The 14,042-nt window shown below is 38.9% G+C and overlaps 1 protein-coding gene across 10 annotated transcripts in view; it reads left to right on the forward strand.

Annotated features, from left to right (window-relative positions):
• Senp7 (SUMO specific peptidase 7) overlaps positions 1 to 14,042 on the forward strand; it is a 90,390-nt gene that overhangs the window by 35,215 nt on the left and 41,133 nt on the right. For 6 of the 10 annotated variants that reach the window (XM_075964634.1, XM_075964582.1, XM_075964591.1 and 3 more), the window contains one exon: positions 7,035 to 7,226. The exons of the other annotated variants lie outside the window; for them this stretch is intronic. In XM_075964634.1, coding sequence (XP_075820749.1) covers positions 7,035 to 7,226 — 192 coding nt within the window. The remainder of the gene's footprint in view (positions 1 to 7,034; positions 7,227 to 14,042) is intronic. 10 annotated transcript variants of the gene reach the window in all.

Here is a 14,042-nt window from a genome sequence, read left to right on the forward strand (position 1 = left end):
AATCTGAAATTCTCTCTTTCTGTTTGGAGACAGGTTCTCATTATGTCCTCACTTTGTAACCCGGCTGGCCTGGAACTATAGAGACCAGGCTGGTCTTGAACTCACAAAGCTCTGTCTGCCACTATGGTCTGTCATCTGGATAACAGCAAATACTTTAAGCTACAATTCAGATAAAACTATTAACTTTAAGCAGTTTTTTAAATTTAATTTCTTTTTTTAAAAAAGAAAACAATCTTTTCCATTATACATACCAATCGAAGTTTCTACTCCCTCCATTCTTCCTATTCCTTCCACATAAACCCCCCTCCCCACTCTTCTGAGAGGGCAAGACACATTTAAGCAGTTAGTTTTAAAAATAAAAATGCTAGGACTTACCACAGGGCAGGGAACCCTGACTGCTCTTTGGACTGGAGAGGGAGGGGGAAAGGAGTGGGGGGAGGGGGAGAAGGGTGGGAGGAGGGGGAGAAGGGTGGGAGGAGGGGGAGGGAAATGGGAGGCTGGGAGGAGGTAGAAACTTGTTTTTTAAAAAAAAATAAAAAAGAAAAAAAATAAAAAAGAAAAAAAATAAAAATGATACTTAAAACCTCTAAGCATAACTTTCACTCTCCTCTCGCTCTTCTGTGCACACACGCACAACACACACAACACACAACACACACACATTTTAGATAAAGAACATTTGGGGCTCGAAAGGTGGCTCAGTAAGAGCACTGGCTACTCTTTCAGAGGTCCTGCTTTGGATCCTCAGCACCATGTAGTGGCTTATAATTGTCACTCCAGTTCCAGGGTGTCTGTTGCCCTCTTCTGGCCTCAGTGAACACTGTGCATAGACATGTTGCACAACCATACATGCAGGCAAAACATTCATATGCATAAAACAATAGCATAGTAAATTTAAAATGGAATTCTTTTAAAGGATAAAATCATGAAATGTTTACTGAGACTGTCCTAATAAATCATATTTGGTAGAAATTTAACTTTAAAACAGGATACAAATTTATATGAGTTTAAATTGGTTTGTTCTTAGTGTTTTGATATCTAGTATCAATCTTTTGAAATACTGGAAAAGTAATCTCTTAACAGTGCTGATACATAATTAGAAGAATTACTTTAATAGTATTTCTGACTGTTTTGGAAGAAAGCTTAAATTTTCCTCTAAATGACAACAAAATCATTAGTGCCCTCTACCGCATACTTTCCCACAACTGTGTAGTGTTCCGTTCTTTCTGAAGAATAGTTTTCCCCAAGAATTGTTACCAACTAAATGATGTGTTTCTCAAGCCTTAGTGTACGAGTTCTTTTAATACTCTAGCTCTCTCCCTCTTCTCCGTCCCTCTCCAGTTCAGTTCCTGGCATCCAGCTAATCTGTAGTGGCGTTTCAACTGTATTTTAATAAAGACTGCCTGAAGATCAGAGTAAAACAGTCCCACTGGTCAGCCTTACAGACCAGATCATAATAACACACACCTTTAATCTCAGTAGCCATAATGGCACACACCTTTAGTCCCAGCCCTAGAGAGGAATAGAAGAAGGGGGAAGGCAGCTCTCAGACACAGTCTCCCTCTGAGATTCCTGGAGGCAGGATCGCCATTTTTGAACTGAGTTTGAGGTACGAGCCAGTGGCTGGCTGTTGTGCTTTTCTTATCTTCAGGTTGAACCCCAATTTCTGACCCTGAGTTTTTATTAATCATGCTTCACTAATCCAGTTCTCTTTTGCTAAGGTCTAGGTCAACTAAACTCAGACTTATTCCAAACAACAAACATGATTCATTCTTAACTCATTCTTATGTTTGTGTCAGTTTGCTGTCTGAGGGAATGGCACACCCATATGCCCAGTTCTGCAAATTAGAGCTTGGGAATGGCCCTTTAACTCCCTCCCCTACTTTTTTCATCCCTTACATCCCATCATTTACTATGTCTAGTGATTTTGATTTCAAAATAAATCTATATTGAAATAATGTTTCATGTTTATTTCCAGCATTCCAGTCTAAGCCCTAATAATGTTGTATCTTTATTATTATGATAGTAACTTGTTTGGGCTTCCTGGGTATACATACTTTTTCTTATCAAGTCATTCCTTATATTAATTTAAAAGTCAGACTTCCTTGCTACTCACTAGTTTATATCTGTCTGCAGATCCACGTAACCGTCAAGGTAAAGTTGTAGTTTTGCACTTTGGCTGTGTCTCCTCCATGTTTGGTTGTTGCTGAGGAACTGTTGATATCTCACTGAGTGCCTTGTATCATTTCATACATTTCCTTCCTTTTTTTTTTTTATCTTTTAAACAATCTCCTCTTCCATTTTTACTTATCTCCGCTGGTTTTGAACACTGAGTTCATGTGTCTTTGACTCCCATCTTCTCATCCTGTTTGGTAGCCTATTCATCTGTGCACTCAGATTTTAATTTTTTAGCTTCTTTGTATCCTTGGCAGTCAACTTTATGAGAATAGGGACTTCATTACATTTTATTTTTTTTCCTAGTGCAATACTAGACATAAAATAAATATTTGCTGAATAAAAAAACAATTACATCTTTCCTGAGATATATTTTCAAAACTTTATTGATACATATTTTTCTCCATCAGAATGAATTTTTGGCTCTGTAATTTTGTTGACAACCAGGAAAAGAGAATACAAATCTTAAATAAAGAAATTGGAGAATTCTTTTGGGTACGACTTTGGATAAATGTGTTCTCACTGTTTTCAGCAGGAGGTTTGCATCTCCTTCAGTTGGCCTGAAGTTAAGGCCTTTTGCCTTATTTTCAGTTTTACCCTGCTAGGACATATTATTTCAGAAAATACTTTTGCTTTTAAATTTTGTTCTAAAGTTTAACTTTTATATAAACAAAAATTATGTATTCATTTACAGAAATGACTTTTTATTAGAAATTTTGCTTTCATTCTGGCATCTATCTATCTACAGTGAATCAAGTATGTTATATTTTTTTTAAAAAATATATAATTTTTTCATGTGCATTGGTGTTTTGCCTGCATGTATGCCTGTGTGAGGGCATCAGATCTTGGAGTTACAGACAGTTGTGAGCTGCCATGTGGGTGCTGGGAATTGAACCCCAGGTTCTCTGCAAGAATAGTCAGTACTCTTAACCACTGAGCCATCTCTCCAGCCCCGTACTTTGTCTTTTATGTAGGGACAGTTTGACTCACAGGACAAATAGAAAACACGTGTTTAAAATCAATGATTCTTCTTAGGTGTTTAAATTCAGTGATTCTTCTGGTGTATTTGACTCTTTCTGAAAGACAAGACACTTTTCTGTGGAGTTTATTTCCACATGTGATTCGCATCTGTTTTCCTGGTTGAAATTTCTGTTTATTAGCCTTGGTTAGTAGGAGCTAAGTGGGACACACATAGGAGAAACTCAGCAGAGATTATTAGGGAAATATTATAGGACATAATATATTCATATTCTTTTAAAGAGAGTTACTGATACTTGGAATGTATCTAAATTACATATTTGTTATTTTTTTAAAAATTATACATTTGAAACAAAAAGTGTAATATATTCCAAATACTGTGATTACCTTATGATTTTTTTAGACCAGTAATATTCTAATTGTGTAATAATTTATTCACTTAAAAATTAGCTTTGCAAAAGGAAAAAGAAATCTGTGTCTCTTGGGACGATAATGTTCTTATCTGCAGTAAAATGGGAATTGGGCTTTACTACATATTTTTATAGTTCATTAATCTTTGGTGTTCTAGTTATTCTTTATTTTGTTCTGTGGCATCTGTTCATAGTAGTAGAGTGCTTTCTGGTTGAAAAGCAAAGTGTTAGGGACGTGTCAGGTTATGCCTTGAACCTTTGACAGCTTGGGGGACCTTCAAGGTCTGCAGCACCTCAGGGAATGCAACTTGTAGCACTTGGTGTCTTATCTTCTAAAATAATTTTTGTTTGAATGTTGGTTTTTCTGTTCTAGGAAGGAATTCTGAGTTTGTTATTTGATTTACATTTCATACTCAGCTTACATTTGTTTATCTTTCCAAAATTTCAGTTTCCCTTTTCTGATTTTTTTCTCTCTTCAAACTCTCCTAACACCACAAGTAACATGAGAGTGGGATGTGAGGGCCTCTGGCTGCAGCCTCAGTTACATTGTCATCCACCAGGGTTCATCTGGGGGTCTGGTCCTTCCTTCCCACTCCATGAGCGTCCCTCCGGAAGCTGCCAGATCCATCTCCCTCACAGCGGTCAGCCGACATGGATGGGTCAGGTATATGAGTAACTGTGCTTCTGTGCCAGTGATTCCAAACAAGCTGAAGGAATTGGACAGTCACTTACTCAAAAGAACATTCTAAGCAATATTTTTTCCTTGCTGATTTTTTTAGGCCAGTTTATCTTTTTCAGCATTGTTTAGTACTAAAATTCTTTGTATATAACCCCTTTATTTTGGAAGAAAAATGCTTATTTTAGGTACTGAACTCTTGACACCATCTTTAAATTATGTTATTGTTAGATACTTAAACAGAGGTAAGAAATGGTAGTTGGTATTTCTTTTTTTTTAAGATTTATTTATTATGTACATAGTGTTCTGCCTGCATGTATGTCTGCACACCAGAAGAGGGCACCAGATCTCACTATAGATGGTTGTGAGCCATCATGTGGTTGCTGGGAATTGAATACTGGACCTCTGGAAGAGCAGCCAGTGTTCTTAACCCTCTGAGCCATCTCTCCAGTCCCCATTGTAGCTGTTTTTTTTTTTAATGGTTGTTGTACTAGAAATAGATATTCAAGGATTTCCTGAAGTACCTACATGGAGAAGTACTTAGTTACCCATAATTCACTGTTACAGAATGAAAGAAGCAAATGCCCAAAGACAGCAGGCAGTCAGGAAAGAGCTACTTAGAAGAATTGGTAGGTTGGGTTGCTCAGTGTTTAAAATAGAAACTAATTTACAATTAGTATTTGTGGCCGATTTTGTTTGTCATTTGTGTGTGTGTGTGTAAATGATGAGGGAGGACTGCTCACGTGCACACACTACAGCACATCTGTGGAGGTCAGAGGGCAACGTCTATGTGAGATCTGGGAATTGAACTCGGGTTTCCAAGCCATCTCACTAGTCCTAAAGCTCTAACATCCCACATCTTTTTGAAAAAAAATTTAATTAATTAATTAGTTAAAAAAACCTATCTTTTCTCATTTTACATACCAATCCCAGTTCCCACTCCCTCCACCTTTCCCTCACCTTCCCCCATCCTATCCCCCATTCACTCCTCAGAGAGGGTAAGGCTTCCTTCCCATGGGGAGTCAACAAAGTAACACACTGCTTTGAGTCAGGACCGAGGCCCAACCCACTATATCTAGGCTGAGCAAGGTATCCCTCCAAAGAGAATGGGTTCCAAAAAGCCAGAACAAGCAGTAGGGATAAATCCTGGTCTGATTGCCAGTGGCCCCACAGTCGGCCCCCGCCATACAACTGTCGCCCACATTCAGAGGGTCCAGTTTGGTTCCTTCTCAGTCAGGCCAGAGTTGGTGAGCTCCCATTAGCTCAGGTAAACTGTTTCAATGGGTATACTATCATGGTCTTGAAGGTCTTGCATCTTATATGGTCTGGAATATAGTGAAAGGAACATAATGTCTTCACATAGTAAAAGTAAATAGTACTTCTGAATATTCAACAAAATTCAGTTAAGTTGACCTTTTTAATTAAGCAAAAGTACTTAATCCTTTTCAAAATATATCCCTTATTTCCACAAAATATCAGCAAAGTATGTTAGCTACATATTTGTTATAGTTAAGGGGAGGTGGGAGTATCTGATAAAGGAGAAACAAGAGCACTTTACAAAATGATAATTATCCAGTGATAACAAACACCTGTCTGTACTCTCTACCCTGCTACTGGAGAGGCTGAAGCCAAATGGATTGACTCTCAAATTGGGGCCTGCTTGGACAACAAAATGAGAACATGTCTTAAAACAAAACAAAATAAAACAAAGCAGTAGTTGGGGCTAGAGAGAAGGCTTAGTGTTTAAGAACATTTGCTGCTCTTGCAAAGGACCCAGGTTTGGTTTCCAGTACCCACATCAAGTATCTTACAACCATCTGTAACTCCAGATCCAGGGCAGCTGACTTTCCACTATACACAAGTAAAATAATTAAATACGTATTTTAAAAATACAGTAGCAAAACAAAATAAAAACAAACAGAAAAAACAACCAAACTTCCCCTGCCTCTGGCAAATGAAAACAATTGACTTGAAAATCTCAGTGGGGTCAAGTGTTATCTTTCCCCCATCTCGTGCTAGTCAGAAAGTGGTCTCGAGGACATCTTTATAGTGTGGCGACACATTACTTGTTCGCCATGGAAGCTGAGTAATCAAGCCGACTCTGCTCCTGGTTTTTGATTATGAAGGTACAAGACATAAAGACATACAGTATATGTGATATAGAGCCCACCAATTTAGAAAACTTTAAATATTTAAAAATACTATACATTTCTAAACATTTAACCTATCTGCTGACTCACTTGCTGCTATTATAATATTAACATAAACATTGCTGTAAGTATAAGTACTGTTTCATCTGTGGAATGTAGCATTACTGTGGATATAATCTGAATGTTGTCTTTCTTATTGGATGTAGCATTCATCATTTGGTGATCACAAGTGTTTATCAAGGACCTTTCTGCTAAATGAAAACATAAATTTCATGGATTAGTTTGTGGTGATAATGTGTTTTTGATAAATACTGGAAAAAAGCTTTTTTTGAGAAAAATTGGTTAACATTTAAGTACTGCCATAGTATTTGTTAGTAAAGTTAAAGATACAGTCACATGGTGATAATCTGTCCCATAATTTGTAAGAAACAGTAGTTTTAGAAACAAAAGATTGTATCTACTCCAAATTTTGAGTTTCCGTGTGTTGAATTCTGACTGTTACAATTCTAAAAGAGCTTACTTGCACTAAAGTGACAATGTTTGAAAATTCAACTTTATGGGGTACATTTTTTTCTTTTCTTTTTCTACCCCCCTCCCCAAAAAAAACCTCTAGTACAGTACAGTGTTTGTCATTCTATGTGGCAGGATACCCAGAGTTATATTGACGGATATCCTGCGAACGGAGTTAGGAAGAAAATACTTAAAGGTCCCACCTATATCTGAGGCCAGTTTGAGTGGTACAGCCAACCTGAAGTCAGATCAACTTTCTTCATCATCTGATGGCAGCTTAGAGTCTTGTCAGAATGTAAATCATCACAAGAGCTTTTTATCTGAAAGGTATGTCTAGTGGTAACTTTACTAAAATATATATCTATTTATTCTCATGTACCTGATCTTTCCTCCCAGATACATTATTGTAAATGTAAGACAAATGTGCTTTAATGGCTGTTGTGACTTTCCCCCACTGGGTAGAATGGCTTTGGAAGCAGCAGTTTATGGCTCATAATCAGAATCAAAAGTCTATTCTTGTATTTTGAAAAAATGGATACAAACCCTGAATGAAGCTTTAGTTACCTGTTTTATTTATACCAAATATATTTATTTGGTATAATGGAAATAATTCCATTTCTCTTTTCTTTTCCCTTCCTGTTTATCCTTCCACCTGTCTGCACATTTCTCTGTGAATTCATACCCATCAACCCACTTGTCCATCTATCCATCCGTCCGTCCGTCCGTCCGTGTTTACTCATCATGCTTATACCAGGAAAACTGAACCTTGCTTTTAGTGCTCGATAGATATTTATTGAATAAATTGGTGAACACAATGCTATCACAAATGATTTGCAATAGCTGGATTCGTTTAACAAGTACAGCTTACTATACTACTTAAAAATAGATGTTAGCAAATGCAGCTTACTGACTACTTTGTCAAAAAAGCCAGAAGATGCTCAATTAATGAATTCTACTGAATTTTTTTTTTTGAGAGAATTTCTGTTCTGTAGCCCAGGTCTTGAACTTGTGACCCTTTGTCTTGAGTGCTTGGCTTACTGTGTACACCACCAAGTTTGACTTCTAGATTTTTTTTTTTTTTTGGTTTTTCGAGACAGGGTTTCTCTGTGGTTTTGGAGCGACTTCTAGATTTTTTAAATGTTCACTTGCTGTAGAATAGTCAAACTTATTTCCTGCTTTTAGTCTGTAGAAATCAGAGCTTTTGTTTCAGTGAAATTTCTTCTGGTAATAATGTTCCCCCTAAGTATCATCTTCAAGGTTATATTTTCACTGTAAACCTCAAACTTACGGTTCCCCCATTAAAGACTTGTAACAAGTTTCTTTTTAACAACTTGTATCTTTTAAAAACTCCTTATTTCTTATGAACTTCTGAATTTTTCATATTTGTGTTCTGATTCTTGAAGTATCAAAAATAACTTTTGTAATTAGTCTCTGTTCTATTCCTTTCTGTTGCTGTGATGGGATCTCCTGGAAAAAGCTACTTAGGGGAAAAAGGTTTACTTTTACTTCATAATTCCAGGTTATAGTCCATCATTGTGGGTAAGTCACAGTGACAGGGACTAGGAGCAGCTTATCACAACACGTCCACAGGCCAGACCAGGGAAAAATAAGTGCATGTATGTTCATGCATGCTTGCTTGTGTTCAGCTTATCACACCACGTCCATAGTCAAGACCAGAGAAAAATAAACACATGTATGCTCATGTGTGTTCGGCTTGCTTTTCTCACCCTTACATAGCTCAGGACCCCTGGAATGGTGCCTTTCATAGCAGTTGACACCATTAAGACCATCTGCCACAAATGTGCCCACAGGCTTACCCAGAGTAAACAGGACTTCATTGAGGCACTCTTCCCATTATTATTCTACATTATATCAAGTTGATAATTAAAGCTAGCCAGACAGCCTCTTCTAAAAATTGTCCCTTCTCCAATAAGCGTTTCAGAGGGCTTGAGAGACGGCTCAGTGGTTAAGAGCACCTACAGGACTTGGGTTGGGTTCCCAGCACCCACATACAGTTCACAACCACCCATAACTCTAGTTTCAGGGGATCAAATGCCCTCTTCTGACTTTCGTGAACACCAGGCACTCAACTGGCACACAGAGATACATGCAAGCAAAATACTCAAGCACATAAAATAAAACAAATATAACAAAAATTTAATTAAAAAAGAATTTCAATATTATTATTGAATATATAATTAGAGATTTTAGAAATGCATTTATCACATTTATTTATTTATTAATTATTTTTTTTTGGTTTTTCGAGGCAGGGTTTCTCTGTGGTTTTGGAGCCTGTCCTGGAACTAGCTCTTGTAGACCAGGCTGGTCTCGAACTCACAGAGATCCGCCTGCCTCTGCCTCCCAAGTGCTGGGATTAAAGGCGTGCGCCACCATCGCCCGGCTTATCACATTATTTTGCAAGTGAAACCTTCCTTCCCTCTTTTCTTAAAATGAGTCATTTTGAAAGGAGAATTCAGAGTGCTTAGTGGGAATGGATGGACTTAGAGCTATGCCGTCACTTTAGTGGATATGTCCCAACACAACTGTGTGATACAAGATGAACACAGACTATACGGAACATCGGCATGTGTTGTGACCACCCTCTTCATGGGTATGTAGAAAGTATTTAGAGCTTCCCAGAGACAGTCTGTCCTAATTATTGTTATTATTAGTCTGTCATTGTAAAGAACATGGGAACATGCTAGCCCTTGTTATATGGAGCATCAGTGCAAGCTCAGTTGTGGGTGGAGGCGTGCAGGTTGTAGCCATAGAAACCAAGGTGCATGCCATGATGCATGTGAGCAAGTGTTGTATGAAGATTGAAAGCTCTGCTTTAGCCTTATCCTGCCGAGGACGATTATACTCCTTGTTACAGACAACTGGAGTAGAAGTATGTGGGGAACGAAATAATCAGAAATCGAGAAATGATAGGAAATACCCTGTTTATCCCTGTGATAAACAGGGACTTTAAATTATCTACTTTAGGCAGTGTATTTGCTTATTCAGCGTGGCAATTTTCATTGTTTTTACATATAAACCTTAATTACTACACTTTATATTAGGTCTGGAGTAATTTTAACCTTACATTTATTCTAGCTACTCATTCTCCTTTCCTTTTTAATTCATTTAATTATTCCAATTATTCCTGTTTTTCCCAATTGTTATTATTCCTGTTTTTCCCAATTATTCCAGTTACTTCTGTTTTCTCTAACTCCTTCAAATTCATGACCTCTTCTTTAATTATTATTATTTTGTATAATATTATACATATATACACACATATGTATGTATAAATGTAACCTGCGGATTCATTAGTCTTTCTTATTTATTCATTTTTCACTCATTCATTTTTCTGTCATACATTACATCCTGACCGCAGTCATTAGTGTTTCTTTTGTGTACATATCTTTAGGGCTAGTGACATGGGATTGCATAACCTATAGTGGCTCATCCCCGGAAAATACTAAAACACTTTCTCTCAGCAGACATCAGTTGCTTGTAGCACTTCATCTGGGGAAGGATCTTGTGAGATTTCCGTTTTTCACATTAGCATTTGAACTGGTGGTGTCTTTGTTCAGATCTAGTTTAGGCAGCCATATTGTTGAATTTCATGGGTATATTTTACCTGTCATATGGATGGAGAAGATATCTTGCAGCAGCAGAAGTTCTAATCCTCTGGTTTTTACAGCCTTTTGTCTTCCTTTTATCATGTTCCTTGAGCCTTAAGTGTAGGGGTTGATTGTACATGCATCAGTAGGTATTGGGCACCCCTTGTTTGTTCTCTGTCTTGTACCCTGTAAAGATTTGTTACTTGTATTGGTTTAATAAAATGGTGATTGGCCAGGAGCAAGGCAGGAAGTATAGGCGGGATGATTAGAATAGGAGAATTCTGGGAAGAGGAAAGGCTCAGTCTGCAGTCATCACCCAGATGCAGAGGAAGCAAGATGAGAATGCCTCTCTGATAAAGGTACCAAGTCACATGGCAAAAACACAGACAAGAATTACGGCTTAATGTAAGATATAAGAGTTAATAAGAAAGCCTGAGCTCATAGAGCAACCAGTTTATAATTAATGTAGGTCTCTGTGTGGTTCTTTAGGACTGAACAGCTGTGCGACTAGGAGGGACAGAAACCTCTGTCAACAAGTCTTGGCTTTGTAAATGGTCTCTATCTGCTGCAAAAAGAAGCTTCTCTGATGAGGAGTGAGAACCACACTCATCTGTGGATATTATGATAAACATTTAGAATGCAGTTAAAAATCATACTGGCTTAGGAAAATGGTAATAGTAGATTCTCCTCTAGGGTCTGTGACCTCACCAGCCATGGGTAATTTTTTGGAGAGAAGCCATTGCCTTTTAGGTTTTTTTCATGGAAAAACATTTTCTTTCTTTCTTTCTTTCTTTCTTTCTTTCTTTCTTTCTTTCTTTCTTTTTTTTTTTAAATATGCACTGGTGTTTTGCCTGCATTGCTGTCTGTGTAAAGGTGTCAGGTCCCTTGGAACTGGAGTTGGTAGTTGTGAGCTGGTATGTGGGTGCTGTGACTTGAACCCCGATCCTCTGGAAGAGCAGCCAACGCTTCCAACCACTGAGACATCTCTCCAGTCCCCCCCTCCCTTTTTGGTTTTTCGAAACAGGGTTTCTCTGTAGCTTTGGAGCCTGTCCTGGAACTAGCTCTTGTAGACCAGATTGGCCTCGAACTCACAGAGATCCGCCTGCCACTGCCTCCTGAGTACTGGGATTAAAGGCGTGTGCCACCACTGCCTGGCCAAGTATGTGATCTTATTACTGAGCCATCTCTCCACTATTACTGTGAAATCTTTATATATATGTGTGTGTGTGTGCTCTTATTTGCCCCCATCCCTCTTTTGCTGGTCCCCTTCTTCCTTCAAATATCTTTTTCTTTCTTTTTTTTTATTGAAAAAAATTTCCATCTCCCCTCCTCCCATTTCCCTCTCCCTCCTCCCACTTCTCTCCGCTTCCCCCCACTCCTCTCCCCCTCCCCCACTCCTTTCCCTCTCCCTCTCCAGTCCAAAGAGCAGTCAGGGTTCCCTGCCCTGTAGAAAGTCCAAGGTCCTCCCCCCTCCATCCAGGTCTAGGAAGGTGAGCATCCAAACAGGCTAGGCTCCCACAAAGCAGTTCATGCAGTAGGATCAAAACCCAGTGCCATTGTCTTTGGATTCTCATCAGCCCTCATTGTTCGCCATGTTCAGAGAGTCCGGTTTTATCCCATGCCTTTTCAGTCTCAGTCCAGCTGGCCTTGATGAGCTCCCAATAGATCAGCCCCACTGTCTCAGTGGGTGGGTGCACCCCTCGTGGACCTGACTTCCTTGCTCATGTTCTCCCTCCTTCTGCTCCTCATTTGGACCTTGGGAGCTCAGTCCGGTGCTCCATTGTGGGTCTCTGTCTCTATCTCCATCCATCGCCAGATGAAGTTTCTATGGTGATATGCAAGATATTCGTCAGTGTGGCTATAGGATAGGGCCATTTCAGGTTCCCTATCCTCAGCTGCCCAAGGAACTAACTGGGGACATCTCCCTGTACACCTGGGAGCCCCTTTAGGGTCAAGTCTCTTGCCAACCCTAAAATGGCTCCCTTAATTAGGATATATACTTCCCTGCTCCCATATCTACCTTTCCTTTATCCCAATCATCCCATTACCCCAAGTTCCCTCCATTCTCCCCTTCTCACTTTTCTCTCCCCATTTCCCCTCTCCCCCATCCCACCCCACTCCCAAGTTCCCAATTTTTGCCCAGCAATCTTGTCCACTTCCAATATCCAGGAGGCTGACTATATGTTTTTCTTTGGGTTCACCTTCTTATTTAGCTTCTCTAGGAACACAAATTATAGGCTCAATGCCCTTTATTTATGGCTAGAAACCAATTATGAGTGAGTACATCCCATGTTTATCTTTTTGGGTCTGGGTTACCTCACTCAGGATAGTGTTTTCTATTTCCATCCATTTGCATGCAAAATTCAAGATGTCATTGTTTTTTTTACCGCTGAGTAGTACTCTAGTATTTATATATTCCACACTTTCTTCATCCATTCTTCCATCAAAGGGTATCTAGGTTGTTTCCAGGTTCTGGCTATTACACATAATGCTGCTATGAACATAGTTGACCAAATGCTTTTGTAATATGATAGGGCCTCTCTTGGGTATATTCCCAAGAGTGGTATTGCTGGGTCCAGGGGTAGGTTGATTCTGAATTTCCTGAGAAACCACCACACTGCTTTCCAAAGTGGTTGCACAAGTTTGCATTCCCACTAGCAATGGATGAGGGTGCCCCTTCCTCCACAGCCTCTCCAGCAAAGGCTATCATTGGTGTTTTTGATTTTAGCCATTCTGACAGGTGTAAGATGGTATCTCAAAGTTGTTTTGATTAGCATTTCCCTGATCGCCAAGGAGGTTGAGCATGACCTTAAGTGTCTTTTGGCCATTTGAACTTCTTCTGTTGAGAATTCTCTGTTCAGTTCAGTGCCCCATTTTTTAATTGGGTTAATTAGCATTTTAAAGACTAGTTTCTTGAGTTCTTTATATATTTTGGAGATCAGACCTTTCTTTGTCTGTTGCGGGGTTGGTGAAGATCTTCTCGCAGTCAGTAGGTTGCCTTTTTGTCTTAGTGACAGTGTCCTTTGCTTTACAGAAGCTTCTCAGTTTCAGGAGGTCCCATTTATTCAATGTTGCCCTTAATGTCTGTGCTGCTGGGGTTATACATAGGAATTGATCTCCTGTGCCCATATGTTGTAGAGTACTTCCCACTTTCTCTTCTGTCAGGTTCATTGTGTTCAGAGTGATATTGAGGTCTTTGATCCATTTGGACTTGAGTTTTGTCCATGGTGATAGATATGAATCTATTTTCATTCTTCTACAGGTTAACATCCAGTTATGCCAGCACCACTTGTTGAAGATGCTTTCTTTCTTTCCATTGTATACTTTTAGCTCCTTTATCGAAAATCAGGTGTTCATAGGATTGAGGGTTAAAATCCGGGTCTTCTATTCGATTCCATTGGTCGAGTTCTCTGTTTTTATGCTGTTTTCAATACTGTAGCTCTGTAATAGAGTTTGAAGTCAGGGATGTTAATGCCTCCAGAAGTTCCTTTATTCTATAAGAGATTGTTTTGGCTATCCTGGTTTTTTTTTGTTT

The sequence above is a fragment of the Microtus pennsylvanicus genome, chromosome 1 (genome assembly GCF_037038515.1).
Source record: "Microtus pennsylvanicus isolate mMicPen1 chromosome 1, mMicPen1.hap1, whole genome shotgun sequence".
In the NCBI taxonomy this organism is placed as follows: domain Eukaryota; kingdom Metazoa; phylum Chordata; class Mammalia; order Rodentia; family Cricetidae; genus Microtus; species Microtus pennsylvanicus.